The sequence below is a fragment of the Galleria mellonella genome, unplaced genomic scaffold (genome assembly GCF_026898425.1).
Source record: "Galleria mellonella isolate WM207_F2 unplaced genomic scaffold, CSIRO_AGI_GalMel_v1 utg332, whole genome shotgun sequence".
In the NCBI taxonomy this organism is placed as follows: Eukaryota; Metazoa; Arthropoda; class Insecta; order Lepidoptera; family Pyralidae; genus Galleria; species Galleria mellonella.
In genome coordinates, this window is record NW_026442080.1 from 47,873 (window position 1) to 66,322 (window position 18,450).

General features: G+C 34.7%; 1 protein-coding gene across 1 annotated transcript; it reads left to right on the forward strand.

Moving 5' to 3' along the window:
* The first annotated feature begins 49 nt into the window (after positions 1–49).
* LOC113520170 (serine protease 53-like) lies at positions 50–16,905 on the forward strand. Its single transcript, XM_052896764.1, has 10 exons — positions 50–322; positions 3,911–4,085; positions 4,778–4,950; positions 5,661–6,045; positions 10,476–10,534; positions 11,751–11,870; positions 12,721–12,895; positions 14,423–14,622; positions 15,393–15,547; positions 16,579–16,905. Exons 1-10 carry the CDS (start codon positions 235–237, stop codon positions 16,834–16,836), a joined length of 1,788 nt encoding a protein of 595 aa, XP_052752724.1. The 5' UTR covers positions 50–234; the 3' UTR covers positions 16,837–16,905.
* The last annotated feature ends 1,545 nt before the right edge of the window (positions 16,906–18,450 follow it).

Here is an 18,450-nt window from a genome sequence, read left to right on the forward strand (position 1 = left end):
TTGTTTAGGTATTGTCAAAGGATTTATAATTCAAGTTAATATAATATGTTCAAACAATTGAGGTCGTATCATTCGCATCCCATCAAGCGGGGGAAACGGACATCAAATTAGGCTATGCCTTGTTTGTCCGTTTGTCCTCGGACATCCTCAAAACCTTCTTAAGGGGTCAGGATTAAAGGTTGATTATAAGAAAGTCAACTTTGAAAAATAGTAAGAAGTGTTCCTTTTACCACCATGAGATTGTTTACGGTGTTGGTTTTCGTAGTATTTACTGGTTTTGTGTGGTGCGTGCCTTATGGGATTTATCAACGTGACAGTCCCGGTAAGTACAATATTAATTGTCATCATATTAGCTGTTTTTTTTTTGATGGGTGAAAATGGTACGGTTACCCCGCCTGCGCTAACGGGATACGCTGGCGGAGCACCAGTGAAAGGTGATAGATGAGAATGAAAACAGGCCAGTTAGCCCATCGAGATGAATTCATCAGGAATTAACCATGATAGTTTCCAGGGGGAACCGCGAGGCTGTCGACCTGGTTGGGTATATTGCTAGCAATGGGATTCTCAGTCTCCATTACTAACAATCCCTTTTCCCCCCATATTAGCTGTTAACTTTCCATTGTCCGTGAAGCAGTTGTGTTTGCATGGCTGTGTTTCGGTTTGAAGGATGGGATATGGCGTGAATTTACTGGGTACAGAGGAATAACATCTGAGTTCTCAGGAATGGCAAAATAAATAATTTATATCCTTCTCTCTCACAAATGTGATTATTTCTTGTAATTATTTATATTTATAATAAGTTTACTATTGTAATCGTTTGGAGGAGACAATAAAGAGTATCTATCTATGTATATAAATAGTACGTTTATACTAAATTTCATGACGATTTGTTTAGCCGTTAAGGATGCTAAGATTGCCAAATGGTAATAAATAGACAGACTTTCATATTTATAATATTAGTAAGGATTAGAGATGGCATTTCATACATTTAGGTACTCAGTAAGTAATACGCTAAATACCAAAAATTGCTCCTCTCCATCTAAAGGTTGCGTCGAAGAGATTATTTTTAGTGACAAAAGTGATCATTTTTTATTAAGTGCGATCATTTAATTATATAGATAGAGCATCAAGTGTCAAAAACAGGCCAACATTTAGTCAGCTAAATTGATAACGCACCATTTTTCAGTGTTGCAAGAAATTAAATTAAAAATTTCCCAAACCTAGTCTACTTTTAAGATTTGAATTGAAAACTATTTCTTCTGATATTATTATATAAATAAACATATGTTTGTATTGCTTACAAATTTACCAAAAGGGAGATTTTGTACAAAAGTCGATTGCTTGGGTACCTCTGTCCCATTCGTGTTTCAACCGTAAAGCATTTGTGTTTGCATGGCTGTGTTTCGGTTTGAAGGGTGGTATATGGCGTGAATTTACTGGGTACAGAGGAATAACACCTGAGTCCTCAGGAATGGCAACGTATGGGGGTTATCATGGGCGAACCAGTATACACTGTTATGTCCATGGTACTGCTCATGTCTATAGGCGACGGTTACCACTTTCCATCAGGTGGGCTGTCAGCGTGTTTGCCATTCTAAGTTGTATAAAAAAAAATTAATATGAATAAATAAGAGTGGTGGCTATTTTTGAATGATCATGAACGAAAACATTATAAGTCTATATTTGGGTTTATTTATTTAACACTTCATTGCACCAATATAACAGGACTTGTTGAAGAATTTTCAATAAGTATAGCGTAGTACAAAAGGCGGTCTTATTGCTAAGCAATATATCAAAGTAAAATGATATCAAAGTAAAGATAAGCATCATTATGCACTGTTTATGTTATTCTTTCAAATTTGTCACCAAATTGAGAACCTCCTTTTTTGATGTCGTTTGAAAACTGCTCTTCGCAAAAAGCAATTTTCGACGGACCGACCGACACAATACTTATATTAAAGGATATTATTATAAAGGAAGTCGTTGTCGGTGTATTCATCAGCATAGTCACTTGTTTTTTGAAAAATAAAAAAATAAAAACGATTATATAAGTATATATGTTTTCGACCGACTTCAAAAAGAAAGGGGTCCTTAATTCCATTGTATTATTTTTTTATGTCTATTACCTCATAACTCCGTTAGTTCTAAACCGATTTGTGATTATTTTTATTTAAAAGATTGGCGCCACGAAAATTTTATTGAAATTTCAGTTCAGCAGTTTAGTTTTAAGATGGAAATAACTGGCATTGTCTTAATTGAAGTCGGTTTTTTTATGTGACACAATATTTATTTTTATATCAATACTAGTTTTAACCAGTTACTTTGTCCGCGTGACCGGGATATGTTTATTGACCGGGATAAAAAGAAGCCTATATCCTTCTCCATCCCATACAGTATGTAATCGTTAAGGCGCTATAAAGTAATAAACAGACTAACATATTATCATATTTATAATAGATATATAGATAGATAAACACTTTATTTGAACCATTTATGACACACGTAACTTAACAAATGACTTTATACAATCATATACTTTTTTTCAAATATAAAACCAAAGATTAAAAATGAAAATATGTTTTCACCATGTGTGTCGCAGTGACCCAAATAGGCTACAGCTCAGTGATAGTTTTGCTTAAAAGCAAAGCACTGATTTCAGCTGCAGCTGCGTTTAGACTAAACGGACGCGTGCAACGAACCTAGAATGTAACCCTGTGTGACCAAATGAACAGCCAAAGATAAAATTGTATTATATGTATCTAACATACTTATTTGAATGATGCATAAATAATATATTTCATTAATTAATTAAACATACAATATAAATAATTCACCACAATAATTATTATGTTGAAAGCAGTATATATAGGTGTCTCATTGGATGATAAATGTTCCTGGGCTGATCATATTGATAAACTATGCAATAAAGTAAATTCATTTGCGTATGCTCTCTGGCGACTAAGGATTAGCAATAAAGAAACAGCTTTACAGGCATACCATGGTTATGTCAGTTCTATTTTGAGATACGCTATACTTCTGTGGGGTAACTCGTATCATGCAAGCCGTGCCCTCATATCACAGAAACAATGCATCAGGTCGATCTGTAACGTTGACTCACGAACATCTTGTCGATCATTATTCAAGGAACTAAATATACTTACTGTACCCATGTAAATATATATATGAAGTATGCATATTCGCGAAAACACATTTACATTTATTTAAAAAGAAAAGTGATCTCTGTAATTTTAACACAAGAAATCCTCAAAGCTTAGTACTACCTTATAAAACTACAACTTTGTATACCAGTAATGCCTACTGTATGACAATAAGCATTTATAATAAATTAACGGACGAAATAAAAACACTACCCTTGAATATATTTAAAAAGAAACTAAAAAGATGGCTGATAGAAAAATGTTTTTACTCGGTTAATGAATATTTTGAATATTTTAAAGCTTAAATATATGACTCAATTAATGTAATTTATATTTTGTAAAATGATTGTAATTTGTAACCTGTATAATTTATTATTAATACGTAAATATATTGACATTTACATAATATGACGATTTAAGTAAAATAGTGTTAGCATAGTATAGTGGAACAATTAAATAAATTTTGTACGCCAGATTTTGGTGAAAAATGTGAACAATATTTAAATATTATATACCATCTTTTATACCATTTTTCAAACAAAATAAAAGATATTTGTATTTGTATTTTTGTATTTGTATATTAGATAATGATGGTGGTAAACAAGTATACAACCCGTCAGTTGATAAACAATTACTGTTTATGAATGCCTGCAACATCAGGGTATACCTTATCAAACCTTATTACGCCCTTTTTGTAAAAACTTGTCTTTTAAAATATCTCAAATTATTTTTATTTTTTATTACAATAATAGTGCCCAAATGCGGCGTGGAAGCTAGTACCAGTCTCATCCACCACAACCCATGGCTTGTGTACCTGGAATACTACCGGAAGGGTCACCTGGCCGATATCAGGTGTGCTGGGACCCTGGTTGACAGCAGACATATTGTGACAGCAGCGCATTGTGTTAAAAAAATTAAATTTCAACGGTAATGTATCACAGATTTTCTCTTTCTTTTGTGCTAAATTTCTTATTTGAAAGAAAGAGACAAAATAGTTTAATAGTTAAAATAGATATAAAAGGTTTTATGTGGGATGATAATGGAATGGTAACCCCGCCTGCGTTAACGGTATTCGCTGGCGAGGCACCAATGAGGAATGATAGGTGGCGATGAAAGCAGGTCAGTTAGCCTATCGTGATAAATTCCACAAGAATTAACCACGATGGTTTCCCCAGGGAACCACGTGGAGATTGACTTGATAGGGTATATTACTAGTAATTGATCCGGAAAATACCTATTACTAACAATCCTTTTCCCCTTAGGGTGTTAGTTATCAATCTATACTTTTAATAAGCTTGATGAATTGCATTAAGAAATTACCAATGACGTCAACTTTTATGGATTTTACGTTTAGGGCAGGATGGGGCAGTAAAACTACAGGGTACAGAGAATTATCATGGACGAAACAGTATACACGTACTCTGTTATGTCCATGGTACTGCTCACGTCTATAGGCGACCGTTACCGCTTTCCATCAGGTGGGCCGTCAGTTTAGTTGCCATTCTAAGCAATATAAAAAAAAAAAACTATAAGTTGATAACATTCTGTTAAGAGGTAATTGGATTCCAAGTTAGTAATTATTTGTATGATATTTTTTAACAGAAATATATATATTCCAGATTGGTAGCTCGTCTCGGCGAGTACGACGTATCAACAAACTTGGACTGCCTGCAGGGTATCTGCTCAGAAACGCTGCACATCCAGATCTCCGACATCTTCGTACACCCCGACTACGATACGAGGGACCACGACATCGCTGTGCTCAGGCTCGTTAACGCAGCACCTTATACTGGTAAATAAAAAACTATTTTATAATTGTATTGTATTGTCAAATCTTTATTATACATAACTCAGATTTAACACTGGTAAATGATTTAATGTACAATGGCGGACTTATCCCATAAAGGGATCTCTTACAGTCAACCTTTGAGAAGCTGAAAGGAAACTGTAGAATGTATAAGGGTAATAACCGTACAATTAAAGATAAACTAAATAATATCCAGTAAAAAAAAAATTGAATATATAACACAATAAAAACAACCCTATATACCTACATATGTAAATAATAAAAGTAAATGAATAATAATATAACATTATTATTACATATACCATAATATAAAATATTGCTACCAATATTGGGTTGTTAAAATCCATCACTAACGATCTCTTTCTCCCGGGTATTTGATTTATAATTATAAATATTTGGTGCCATTAACTGTGTGGTTTCGGGATAGAATGGGCCACCCTGTTCTTTCCCGTGGGAGCCGTGGAAGCAACTAAAGGAACTTAATGACTGAGGGATGGGCAGCAGCGTCCCTCTTAAAACTAACTGCGGTTGCCAACTCGGCTGTCAAGCGTCGTCGCTACTGGGAAACCTTCCCTTATGGGGATGGCTTATGTTCAGCAGTGGACATTTATCGGCTGATTTAGTATATAGTAGCATTGGTAAATTCTTGACTTTACGTGCCGCTAATAATTTGATTTCATGTCCTTGCCTTTCAGATTTCATCCGGCCAATTTGCCTTCCCTCTGGAGACATCAGATCAGATGTTACATTCTACGCGGCTGGATGGGGGGTGAAGCCCTCAACACACCTTTACAGTAACCTGAAGAAAATCATACCATTACCGTATTATTCTAGAAGACAATGCCAGAGCGCATACTCTGAATTAAATTTACCCACAGAAGTTATATGTGCAGGTGGAGAGGAGGGGATTGATACCTGCAAGGGGGATTCTGGTGGGCCACTGATGTGGGTTAAAGACAGAATAGAACTGTGGGGGGTGACCAGCTCGGGCAACGTCAATTGCGGCACAAAAGGATCGCCGGGTATTTACACTAGCGTCCAATCACATTTGGACTGGATTAAATCAGTGTTAGAAGATATTTAATGTAAATACAGATTTATTTATGTATATGTTATTTATATTTACATTTATAGTATAAATAAATCTGGATTATTATACGATTAGCTTTTACCCGCGGCTTCGCTCGCGTTAATATTGATTTTGGTCAACAACTCTGGTTGTTTGTACAGGTAGAGATGAAATAATTATAAAAAGATATCCACCCTCTTTAAGGAGTAGTTTGAAAAATCAAGTATGTATATTTTAATTATAAATTGCTGCCTACAAGGGATTATTGTTTATAAACAACAATCCTGCAAAGGATTTAGAACAAATCGGACGATGCAATAAAAGAATTCATACAAGTAATTTTTGTATGAACGTTTTCCTCCCCTCTCTCACCCCACTTCATATATGTTTTTCCAAGAAATAGTAAATAAGTCACATCTATCTATATACCAAAATTCATTATAATTAAATACAAGTTTGCATATTGATTGATTACCTTTAAGGATATTGTATTACTGATAATAATACTATACTGCAACCAAGAATAGACCGATTCGAGTCAGTATTCGAATCAACTCGACTCGTCGCATCAAATGTCGCAAATGTTTAATATATCTTTTATTGTTAAGATCCAGATTCTTTAGTAACGCAGTTTAATGACGTAACTCGCATATATTAGTAATCTGTACTTACCATACATTGGTATTTACCGAGACTACGAGGAAAATGAAATAATTCATGAACTATACAATTAGAATAAATAAGTTTTAAATACTAGTTAATTTTTTTTTATGCAACTGCGAATGGCAAACAAGCTGACGGCCCACCTGATGGAAAGTGGTAACCGTCGCCTATAGACATAAGCAGTACCATGGACATAACAGAGTATACTGTTTCGCCCATGATACCCCCCATGCGATGCCATTCCTGAGGACTCAGGTGTTATTCCTCTGTACCCTGTAAATTGCTTGATCTTTACACTTAGTAATGCTGAAAATTTGGTTTACACTTAATTATTTAGTCGTGTAGCACAATCTGTGTCCCACAAAATAAAAAGACTTCAATTGTAATAAAATCAGTTATATTGGTCTAAAAACTAAACTGCTAAACCGATTTTGATAAAATTTCTACGGGACCAATCTGTAAATATATTCTTTTGGATAAAAAAAGAATTTCCAAATCGGTTTAGAACTGACGGAGTTATGACATTAGTTAAAAATATAAGAAAAACGAAAAAGTATTTACAATTATGAAACAGTTTGTATTACGATATTTTTGTTCGTATTCAACATATATATATTTATATATATAAATAGATAGATAACCTTTATTACCAGTATTAAGAAAATAAAAAATTAAAACATCAAAAAGAAAAAAAAAAACAATTAATTTTGCTGGTAATGGGAGCCGCCTCAGCTGTTGCTATATATGTACAGCTCCAGCGAGGTGTACCTATATAGCGCTGATTTTCCGGCGGCCCCTTAACTCCTTTACCTTTAGCATGCGTGCGGGTCGCCAATACCTATTTCTCGGATGGGAGACTCAACACGCTTAACAACAAATATATAAAACATTACAACCAAAACTAAAAAGAACAAAATCTTAATAAATTATCGCACTTTACAATGACAGTAGCATAAAAAAATTAAATAAAAGAACGTGAGGCGTCAATTTCTCAACCGTTTTGAATTTGTTTCTCTAATAAGACTTTTTTAAGTTTATTCTTTAAAGTTATTTGGGACATATTAATTAATTAATGAGTTCACTGTATTTTTCGTCGTTGCCGACAATTGTTTTTTTCCCGTTACATATGTATATAGATATTGATTAAAAACGGGCAAAAGATTTAAAAAATATAAAAAAAAAAACAATTTCCCAAAAACTTGCATAACAAAATATATCTCGGTTGAAAATGCTGATGTCGAAGTATTTAACGTTTGACAGTTTCTGAGCAGCTTTAGTTTTTTTTTTAATTGTCAAATTTTTGACATAGGAAAGCGCCAAATCCCAAAAACCAACATGCACTTATAAGACACTTAGATTATATAGATGGAACATCGAGCCTCAAAAACGGGTCAACTTTTAGTCATCTAATTATTAAAGTAGCTGACACGTTTTTTTACTAGTATCCTACATATTCGTAGTTACACATAAATTGTATCTTGACATATTATTTAATAAATAAAATGACTGTTTACGCATTAAAAAGATGCAGAGTTTAAAAGGCAAAATAAATATAGAAGTTATAAAGGAATCACTCATAACTATTATATTTATCACGCAAAATTGTATGAAAAAGTTGACCCGTTTCTCTCGAAGCATTTCTATAGAGACATTCTATCTCTAAAAGTATTGTAAATTGAATTAAGAATTTTTTGTTTTGTCTCAGATTTAAGAGATATTGCAAGATAGATAACAAACTAGAATGTGCCTAATTTATTTTTATAACATTTATTATTTATAAAACATGTATATTTAGACGCGTTGTTCATGAAATGTATTTATATTTATAATAAAATACGTTCCTAAATATTTTTGACTTTTATTTATGTATTTCAATATTTATTTATTGCATTACGCAAACGACCCCGTACGTGCATACGCAGTGTGGGACAACTGCCCACTAGATGGAGTGATGACCTCAAATGCATTACAGGAAGTTAGTGGATGCAGGTGATTTAGGAACATTCCTTAAAGAAGCCTATGGGGGAGGTCTATGTTAAGCAGTGGATAGATAATGACTGAAATGGTGATGATGATGATGATGTCACATAGACAACATAAACTCAGTTTAGGTATTGCAATTAGTGGTAGATACATTACATTTATATAATTACGTATAATTAGTTTATAAACATAGGCACCTAGATACCTTTTTTTATGCAACTTAGAAAACTCATGGGCGAAACAGTATACTCTGTTATGTTCATGGTACTGCCCATGTCTATAGGCGACGGTTACCACTTTCCATCAGGTGGGCCGTCAGCTTGTTTGCCATTCTAAGTTGTAAAAAAAAAACTTGAGACAGAAAAAACACTGCTCACCACCACAAGTGCTGTCTAGTGACGATATGTATAAGTACCTACTAAGGATGGGTATTATATGTATAGGGGGGAAAGGGATTGTAAGTAATGGATTTGACAGCCCTATTGGAAATTATCGTGGTTAACTCTAGTGGAATTCGTCACGATTGACTAACTGACCTGTTTCAGCCTCACCTATCATCTCTCACCGGTGCTCCGCCAGTATATACCAATAGCGCGGACAGGGTTACCATTTCATTATCACTCTTAAAAAAAATACGTTAGGAGTATGAATTATGGATATACGACCTACTTGACTGTGTCTATCGATACGATGTCGTCGCTAAACATCTTGTTTATTGTAACATTTTATTCTGCTTATTATACGTATACGCTTTCTGTTTTCCACTTTAATATGGTAGCAGAGCGTGGTTTGTTTCTCTTATAACAATAACTATATATTTTAGTTACAATATGTATATACTGGTCCAATAACGAACATGTTAAAATGTCTGTTATTTGAAATATAATATTGGACAACACACTTTCTACATATTTGGAAATAGATATCCGTCCGATATGGGCGATATCGATATGGGTGATGACCTTTTTTCCGCCATCGACGTGCAGAGAAACCCAATATATAGATATCGGATCGGTATATATATATATATCAGTATTTATATATCTTGTCTAGTGACAAAATTAGGTTATTTTTATTCTTTCTTTATATATTTCTTTTTACCAGAGGGAAACTTTGTACAAAAGTCGATTGCTTGGGTACCTTTGTCCCATTCGTGTTTTAACCGTGAAGCAGTTGTGTTTGCATGGCTGTGTTTCGGTTTGAAGGGTGGGATATGGCGTGAATTTACTGGGTACATAGGAATAACACCTGAGTCCTCAGGAATGGCAACGCATGGGGGTTATCATGGGCGAAACAGTATACTCTGTTATGTCCATGGTACTGCTCATGTCTATAGGCGACGGTTACCACTTTCCATCAGATGGGCCGTCAGCTTGTTTGTCATTCTAAGCTGTATAAAAAAAAATCACACACGTGCCCTGTTTTAACTTTGCGTCCCTAGGCTCATGCCTAGTTTGCCTTTGGTATACTCCGCCTCTCCCCATGGCGCTGTTCATGGCTATTGGCGACTATTATCACTTTCCATCGGGTGGGACGCCCGGCATTTTTGCTATTTTAAGTTGCATAAAAAGAGATAAAAATGCGAAGGTTCACTCCAATAGAACAAGCTCGCATCTAAACCGGTTCAACAAAACCTCTCGGACGAATAATGTATATAACACATAACAACTTTGATTTCTTTAGCAGATTGTCCTGTTATTTATTAACGAGAATATATATTTTATAAATACATTTAGAGCAGGGACTTGGGAAGAAATAGAATAAGTTGAATTTTAATTCGTAAATAATCTACTAGTGAGTACGAAATGTCGATTATGTTACTGCTCGTGTTTTCCGTTTATTTCGTGCAAGGATGTAAGTTTTTATTTTTATTATATGAATACTCGAATAAGTAAATTTATTTAAACTAATATCAAAGCAAGAAAAGATTAGGTGTTTTGTTTGTGATGGATAAATTTAGTAGATAGATAGATAGTACGATAGATGGATATATGTATGTGTATGTATATATATGTATGTGTATATGTATGTATATATGTGTGTATATATGTATATAATTTTTATATATTTTTAATTTGCAAAAGATGCTTTTTAATTATAATATAAAGCGCTATTTTACCTACTTGTACAACAATTAGTCCATTACCCTAAGGTTGTCTTTAAAAGATTGCTCTCAGCAATAAGACCGCCTTACTGTACTTATACAATTGTATCGTTGTGTTTGTAAATTGTCTTGTTTATTTCCTATATTGTATAATGCAAATAAAGTATACTCATTCATTCATTCATTCATAATCTTTATTGTTACATTCAAAAGATTACAATTGTAAACTTATTATAGATATAAAAAAATACAAGAAATGATCAGACTAAGGAAACAATGGGTGACCTAATCGTTGAAAGTGATCTTTTCCAAGTAACCTTTGGAGAGAGAGGAGTAATTATAAACAGTCTGATCGGAGGCACGATGAAAATTCTAGCATTTCATATTGCATTGTTAGCGAATATTTTATTAAAAAAATGAATGCTGTAACGCGTCAACTGACTTAACTTTGTCCTCACTTTTTACGTCTCAGTGGTACTCCGTCAGTGTATACCGATAGTGATGTCAGCTCGACCTCTACGTGGTCCCCCCTGGAAACCATCGTGCTAAATCCCAGGTGTATTCATCACGGTGGGCTAATTGATGGGCCTTTTCATTCTCACCAATGACATGAAATAACAAATACTTTCAATTTGACTAAAGCGAAGTTTTTTGTGTCAGACAAATATACTCTCGTGCTAGACGTCACGTGTTGGTTGCCATGCCTGAGGCTAAAACAAATTTGCTCCATCACCCACCTCTTATTGGAGCACTTTTTTTATTAAATAATATTTCAAATAGAGTAAATAGAGTTGAGTACTGATCTTATTATATTTTCTCTGATGGAATTCAGAAAGGCTGGAATGTTTACTGCAATATCTAAACCAATGAATTTTATTATACCATGTCGAATTGGGATTTAGGAAGCCAAATCTTTTTGTAATATGGATAAGGGCAGGAAGACAATGATTATGTTATCTCTTATAGATTCTTCTGTAGTGTCACAGTACATCGAGGGTTCTTGTGAAAATAAGATATCGTCTTACCCCTCAGACTTCGAAGATGGATGTTGTGGTATTGACAGCTCGGCTGGTAACAAAATTGTCGGTAAGTTTGTATTGATTATTATTATTATTTCAGCCGTTAGCTGTCCAATGCTGGACAAAAGCCTTCCCCATAAGGGAAGTTTTGCTAGTAGTTGCCATGCTTGGCAACCACAGATAGGCTTTTAGTGATGTTTTAAGAGGGACGCTGCTGCCCATTTCTCTATCATTATGTTCTTTTAGTCTCCTCTTCCGACGTCCACAGAAAAGGAAGGGGTGGCTATTTCTATGCCGGGACCACACGGAACTTATACTGTGCTAATATTATACATGTGGGGGAGAAGGGATTGTTAGTAATGCTGACTACAATGTCCCATTGCTAACAATATATCCTGTCAGGTCGATCTTCACGTGGTCTTTCCTAGAAACCATCGTTGTGAATTCCAAGTGTATTCATCATGATGGGCTAATTGACCTGCCTTTAGGCCACAATTAGGCTTCGAAGATGTTTTAAGTGGAACGCCCTTCCTAGTCGCCTCTTACGACACCCACGGGAAAGAAAGTGGTGGCCTATTCTATGCCAAGGCCACATGGGACTTCACGTTTACTAACATTATTTCTAATATTTTTTTTATACAATTTAGAATGGCAAACAAGCTGACGGCCCATCTGATGGAAAGTGGCAACCGTCGCCTATAGACATAAGCAGTACCATGGACACAACAGAGTACACTGTTTCGCCCATGATACCCCCCATGCGTTGCCATTTCTGAGGACTCAGGTGTTATTCCTCTGTACCCAGTAAATTCACGCCATATCCCACCCTTCAAACCGAAACACAGCCATGCAAACACAACTGCTTTACAGTAATTGTTATTATTATATTTCTGAGTGTAATAATTTAATTTTGCCAGGTGGAACATTCGCGGCAATTGACCAGTACCCGTGGACAGCCCTCATAGAATACGTCCCACTGAATAACACATTGATAAAAACCAACCTATTCTTGTGCGGTGGTGCCCTTATCAGCTCTACCTTCGTGCTCACAGCGGCCCATTGTTTCACAGTGAGTGCTGACTTTATGAAGCCGTAAGTAAACATAATTTTAATAGAAGTCAATAGACAGTTATTGTTAAAATGTCTAATGAATTCGTATAACAAACTTTTTTCAACAGTGGATTTATTCCACCTCAGTAGATATAAATTCAGGGCTGTGATAATGGATGAAATAATATCATAATTACCTATGTTGCATATATATACACTACATATTTACATTTATTTATATCACACTATTATACATTTATTTATACACCTACATTACACATACACCTACGCATACATTTAACCCTCTTTACAATTGGTGACCATGAATTTGTATTATTGAATCATTGCTGTCAATATTTGAACTTTATATTTATATACTTTATACTATATTTTTATATATCAATTAACTTTATGGACACTCACTATTATATATGGTTTCTTTCATACATGTGCTTATATTACTTGCATACACCCACTATAACTTGCCTATCTCGCTTTGAAATCATAATTTTTGTTTGTATAAATAAAATCCTTTATTGGCTGTATTCATAAGAGACTTAGCATATAAGTTATTTTTTAAGAGCTGTGGATTTTTGTATAAAATAAAATAAAAAAAAAAGTATTACCAAAAACTATTTAAATGAAATAAGTAATTTATCGAAACATTTAGTCAATTAATTTGTCGTTCGTTTTATATGTTGGAACTTATTAAACTGCATTATGGTAGGGTGAGTTTGTACAAAAGTCGTTTACTTGGGCACCGCTATCCCATTCGTGTTTCTACCGTGAAGCAGTTGTGTTTACACGGCTGTGTTTTGGTTTAAAGAGTGGGATATGGCAGTGAATTTTCAGGGTACAGAGGAATAACACCTGAGTCCTAAGGAATGGCAATACGTGGGAGGCATCATGGGCGAAACAGTGTACTCTGTTATGTCCATGGTACTGCTCATATCTATAGACGATGGATACCACTTTCCATCAGGTGGGCCATCAACTTGTTTGTCATTCTAAATTACATAAAATAAATAGAGTTATGCATCTTTAAATGGTTATTTGAATAGAATCATTTTGTTTAATGCCTATGTCCTTTTCCATCCTATAACTTATAAGTATGCCAAATTTTATAATGATTGGTGAAGCCGTTAGGATATAACCTCAGTGTACCAAATTGCATTCAAATTCATTCAGTAGTTTCCGCGTAAAAGAGTAACAAACATCTATTCATTTAACCATCCATCGTTACAAACTTTAGTATTAATTACATTAATAAGTAATATTGCCGTGTGGTCCCGGCATAGAATGGGCCAACTCCTTCTTTCTGTTGAATGTCGTGAGAGGCGACTAAGGAAATTTAATAGTCGCGGAATAGGCAGCAGCATGCCTCTTAAAACATCACCAAAGCCTAACTGTAGTTGGCAAACTACCTGCCAAACGTTTGTTACGTTTGGCAGGTAGTTTGCCAGTAGGTTAAACCCCCCAAGGGGAAGGTTTATTATGTTTAGCTGTGGATAGTTAACTGCTGTATCATCGTCATCATATATATACTATATAGGATCTATTATTTATCAGAGAGTTCGTACGGCTTGGTGAATATAACACGACTAGTGACGACAGAGACTGCGTGGCAGTCGACGGAGGCGGTATGGACTGTACTGATCCTGTGCTTGTTGTAAAAATTCAAAGTTACACATTACACCCGCAGTACAGATCTAGCACAAGTGCAAACGACATTGCTCTGATACGTTTAAAGAATCCTGCGCCTTTCACAGGTTCGTTACCAGTAACTACTAAGTTTTGGTTAAGTACAAAATCCCTTATTTAAGGGTCGAGAGATGGGTAGCAACGTCCCTCTCATCAAAGGCTAAATGCGGTTGCCGATCTGTTTGGCAAACGTAGCAACTATTGCCAAAACCCCAATCTATGGGATAGGCCTACGTTCAACAAAACTGCGGTTATGATTATAAATATGATTAACCTCTTTGTTCAGGGGTGAAAGGGATTGTTAGTAAATAGGATCTAACAACTCCATTATTGCTAGCAATATGCTCTATCAGGTGGACGTCCACACGAAACTGTCTAGGTATTATCCAATTCTTTGTCGAATTCGTCAGTATAGGCCAATTGATTTGTTTTTATCCTCACCTATCATCTCTCACTGGTGCTCCGCCAGGGTATACCATCAACACAATTGGGATTACTATTTCATTATTATCCATTAAAGTATTGCTAGTAACGAGATTTTTCTACTCCATTATTAAGAAATCATGGGGTTCTTCATATTAAGGTTTCTTCAGGGTCGGCAACACGCACGTGATACTTCTAGTAATGCAGGTGCCAATAGGCTACAGTGGCTGTTTACTGTCAGACGGCCTATATGCTTATTTACCACTTTTATAGTATAAAAAATTACATCATCCTGAGTGAACATAGGGACAATATGGTTCATGAATGCGATCAACCGAAAAGAGAATGGCTCAAAGTTTGACCAATACTTTTTTTGACCACAGCTCACAACTGTTTTCAATTCTTCCATTTGCAGACTTCATCCGGCCGATTTGTTTGCCGGCTACAGATATTACTAAGTCGCCGCCAGCTCGATTGTTATTCACTGCCGTAGGCTGGGGAGTGATAAACGATATGAATGACATCAGTAAAGTTAAACAACATATCAGATTGCCGTTTGTTAGTATGCAGGTAAAGTAATTATTTTATTAGCTGTTCTCTACGGTTTTGCCTGCATTAATTATGATAAATGTACTCGGTATACAGTAAAGATATCTATATATATCTGATATCTATATATAAATCATTTACAGTAGGACATTTTAGCTTATGAACGCCCCGTCACGGTATATAGATGGAGCAAACGCTTATTGCAATATTGCCTATATATATATATATATATATATATATATATATATATATATATATATATATATATATATATATATTCAAGTTCTTTTTTCTGCATTGCATTAAGGTGTGATTAATAAATACCTAAATTAACAAACATTCAAAAATTTTTTTTTAAACTTACACATTTATAATAGTATTATTTATGTTTTAATTTAAGATGTATTTAAATCAGTTCAATAGTTAGTCAAACGTTAAATTGGCTGATACATGTTTTTTTTAATCAAAACAAATCATTTTTTTATGATGCAACTAATTAGCTTTTTTTTTAATTAGTGAACAATTTTTTTATAGGGGTATTAAGGCGAATTTGAAAATATATTTTTGTCTACAAATTATGTTTTCGTTTTTAAATATAGACAAAGAAATAGTTCTTTCAATTCAAATAAAAATAGCTAAGATTATGATGACGATTCAATAAAGATGAGCATGATTACAAAATCATTATAGATTATTTATGTTTGTTTTTTTTTTTTTTTAAAAAATCTACTAAATTATATAATTTTTCAAGTTAACTTTACAATATACTTTCTTCTATATATTTAGTTTTTTTTTTTTATTACGATAACCCTATTCAGGTAGCATTGATAAAAAAATTGACCTGTTTTAGCGAGGCATTTATATGGGGATACTCTATCTATATAATGTAAGGCTAAATGTAATATGCCTGTGAAATGACAGTTTACAAGGTATATTTTACTAAGATTTTCGTATATTACTGAGCCGTCACAGTCGGACATTCATCATTATAGAAATAGCATGCATGTACACGCATATGCATCATACTAAACCATATACTAACGTTTTTTCAGTACTGTCAATCGAGATATGTCGGAACAAAGCACAGTCCGTTATCAGATCACCAGATATGTGCGGGAGGCGAGAGAGGCAGAGACACGTGCAAACTGGATTCTGGTGGTCCACTCATGTCCGTTGATGAGAACACAGTATACCAGTTGGTCGGAATTATCAGCTTTGGTCCGAAACCCTGCGGACTGGAGGGTGTACCCGGAGTCTACACAAAAGTTCACAGCTATTTACCTTGGATCTTTAACATTACGAGCATTTAAATTATTTTCACAATTTTCATTATTACTAATAGTTATATGTAGATGAATAAATCTTATATATAAAATTCTCGTGTCGCGGTGTTTGTTACCAAACTCCTCCGAAACGGCTTTACCGATTTTTATGAAATTTTGTGTGCACATCGGATAGGTCTGAGAATCGGCCAACATCTATTTTTTTTACCCCTCAATGATAAGGATGACCCACCCCAAAATATTTTTTTTTTATTTTTTTGACAATTTATTTTTTTATTTTTTATATTATTATAATTTAACATTGAAAAATACATACAACTTTAAATTTTCATCGTTTTACGATCAACCCCTGTATTGTAATCGCGATTTTTATATTTCGCAATAAGTGGTAAAACAACGTTTACGGGGTCAGCTAGTTTTATATAAAATCAACATTCTATATGTAGCACTGAAAAATTTGCTGAATTAATATTATACTATGTAATGAGGGTTGAGCGCTGTTGTCTGAGATACAGGTTTTATAACCTAGTTCAGACACAGATGTTTAAACTGATCCAAATGTACAAATGAATTCGTACCTACTTTTACTGTAATTTCCAGTGCTGAGTTTGTTACAATCGTGGTTATGCAATAAAGTTTTTATTATTTTTAAATTACTTTAGAACTAGCGATCATAAGTCCATATACGAGTAAGTTATCAATGTACTTTTTTACGCGGTAATTCATTTGTTTCATTTATTCGTAGAATACGCTTTGGAATAAACTTCCAGCAGCAGTATTTTCGAAACGATACGACTTCATAACCTTCAAGAAAAAAACATATTTCTTTTTAAAATGTCGATAACACATCTGCAATCTCTAGTGTTCTGGGTGATCATGGGCGGCGGTAGTCACTTACCATCAGGTGAGCCGTATGATCGTTTGCCCCCCGTGTTATATATATATATATATATATATATATATATATATATAATATTATATAACTTATTATCTTCATCTTCCTCGGAATCCCAACCATCTGGGGTGTTTTTTGTTAATGGTTGATAATTACGCTGGCGAGGCACCAGTGAAGGATGACAGGTGAGAATGAAGGGAGGTCAGTTGGTCCATAGTAACTAATTGAACCAGTATTATGGTTTCCAGTGGGAACCGCGTAGAGGTCGGCCTGATAAGTTATATTACTAGTAATGGAGCTGTTAAATCTCATTACTAACGCCCCCCCCTCGTCTTGGGTGTTTTTTTTAATGGGTGATAATGGAATGGTAACCTGTCGCCTGCGCTATCGGTATACATTGGCGGGGCACCAATGGGGGACGATAGGTGATGATGAAAGCAGGTCAGTTAGTCCATCGTAATGAATTCCACTACATTTAACCACGACAGTTTCCAAGGGGGATCACGTGGAGTTCAACCTGATATGGTGTATTGCTGGCAATGGGTCAATTAGATCCTATTATTAACAATCCCTTCCCCGCCCCCCTCCGTCTTGGATGTAGCCCTGTAGAACGCATACATGAGGTTCTAATTAATTGTCCTCGGCCACCTCATGCCTACCAATGGCGGGCGCCGATAGCTGGGCCTGTATTTGTTATTAAAATAATATTATTTTTTTATTTATACTTTTGTACACACTGGAACAGG

Coding starts and splice junctions, on each gene's coding strand:
- LOC113520170 (XM_052896764.1), top strand. CDS start 235: ATGAGATTGTTTACGGTGTTGGTTTTCGTAGTATTTACTGGTTTTGTG. Junction 6,046..10,475: donor AAATCAGTGTTAGAAGATAT/TTAATGTAAATA, acceptor ATAATCTACTAG/TGAGTACGAAATGTCGATTA. Junction 14,623..15,392: donor GAATCCTGCGCCTTTCACAG/GTTCGTTACCAG, acceptor TTCCATTTGCAG/ACTTCATCCGGCCGATTTGT.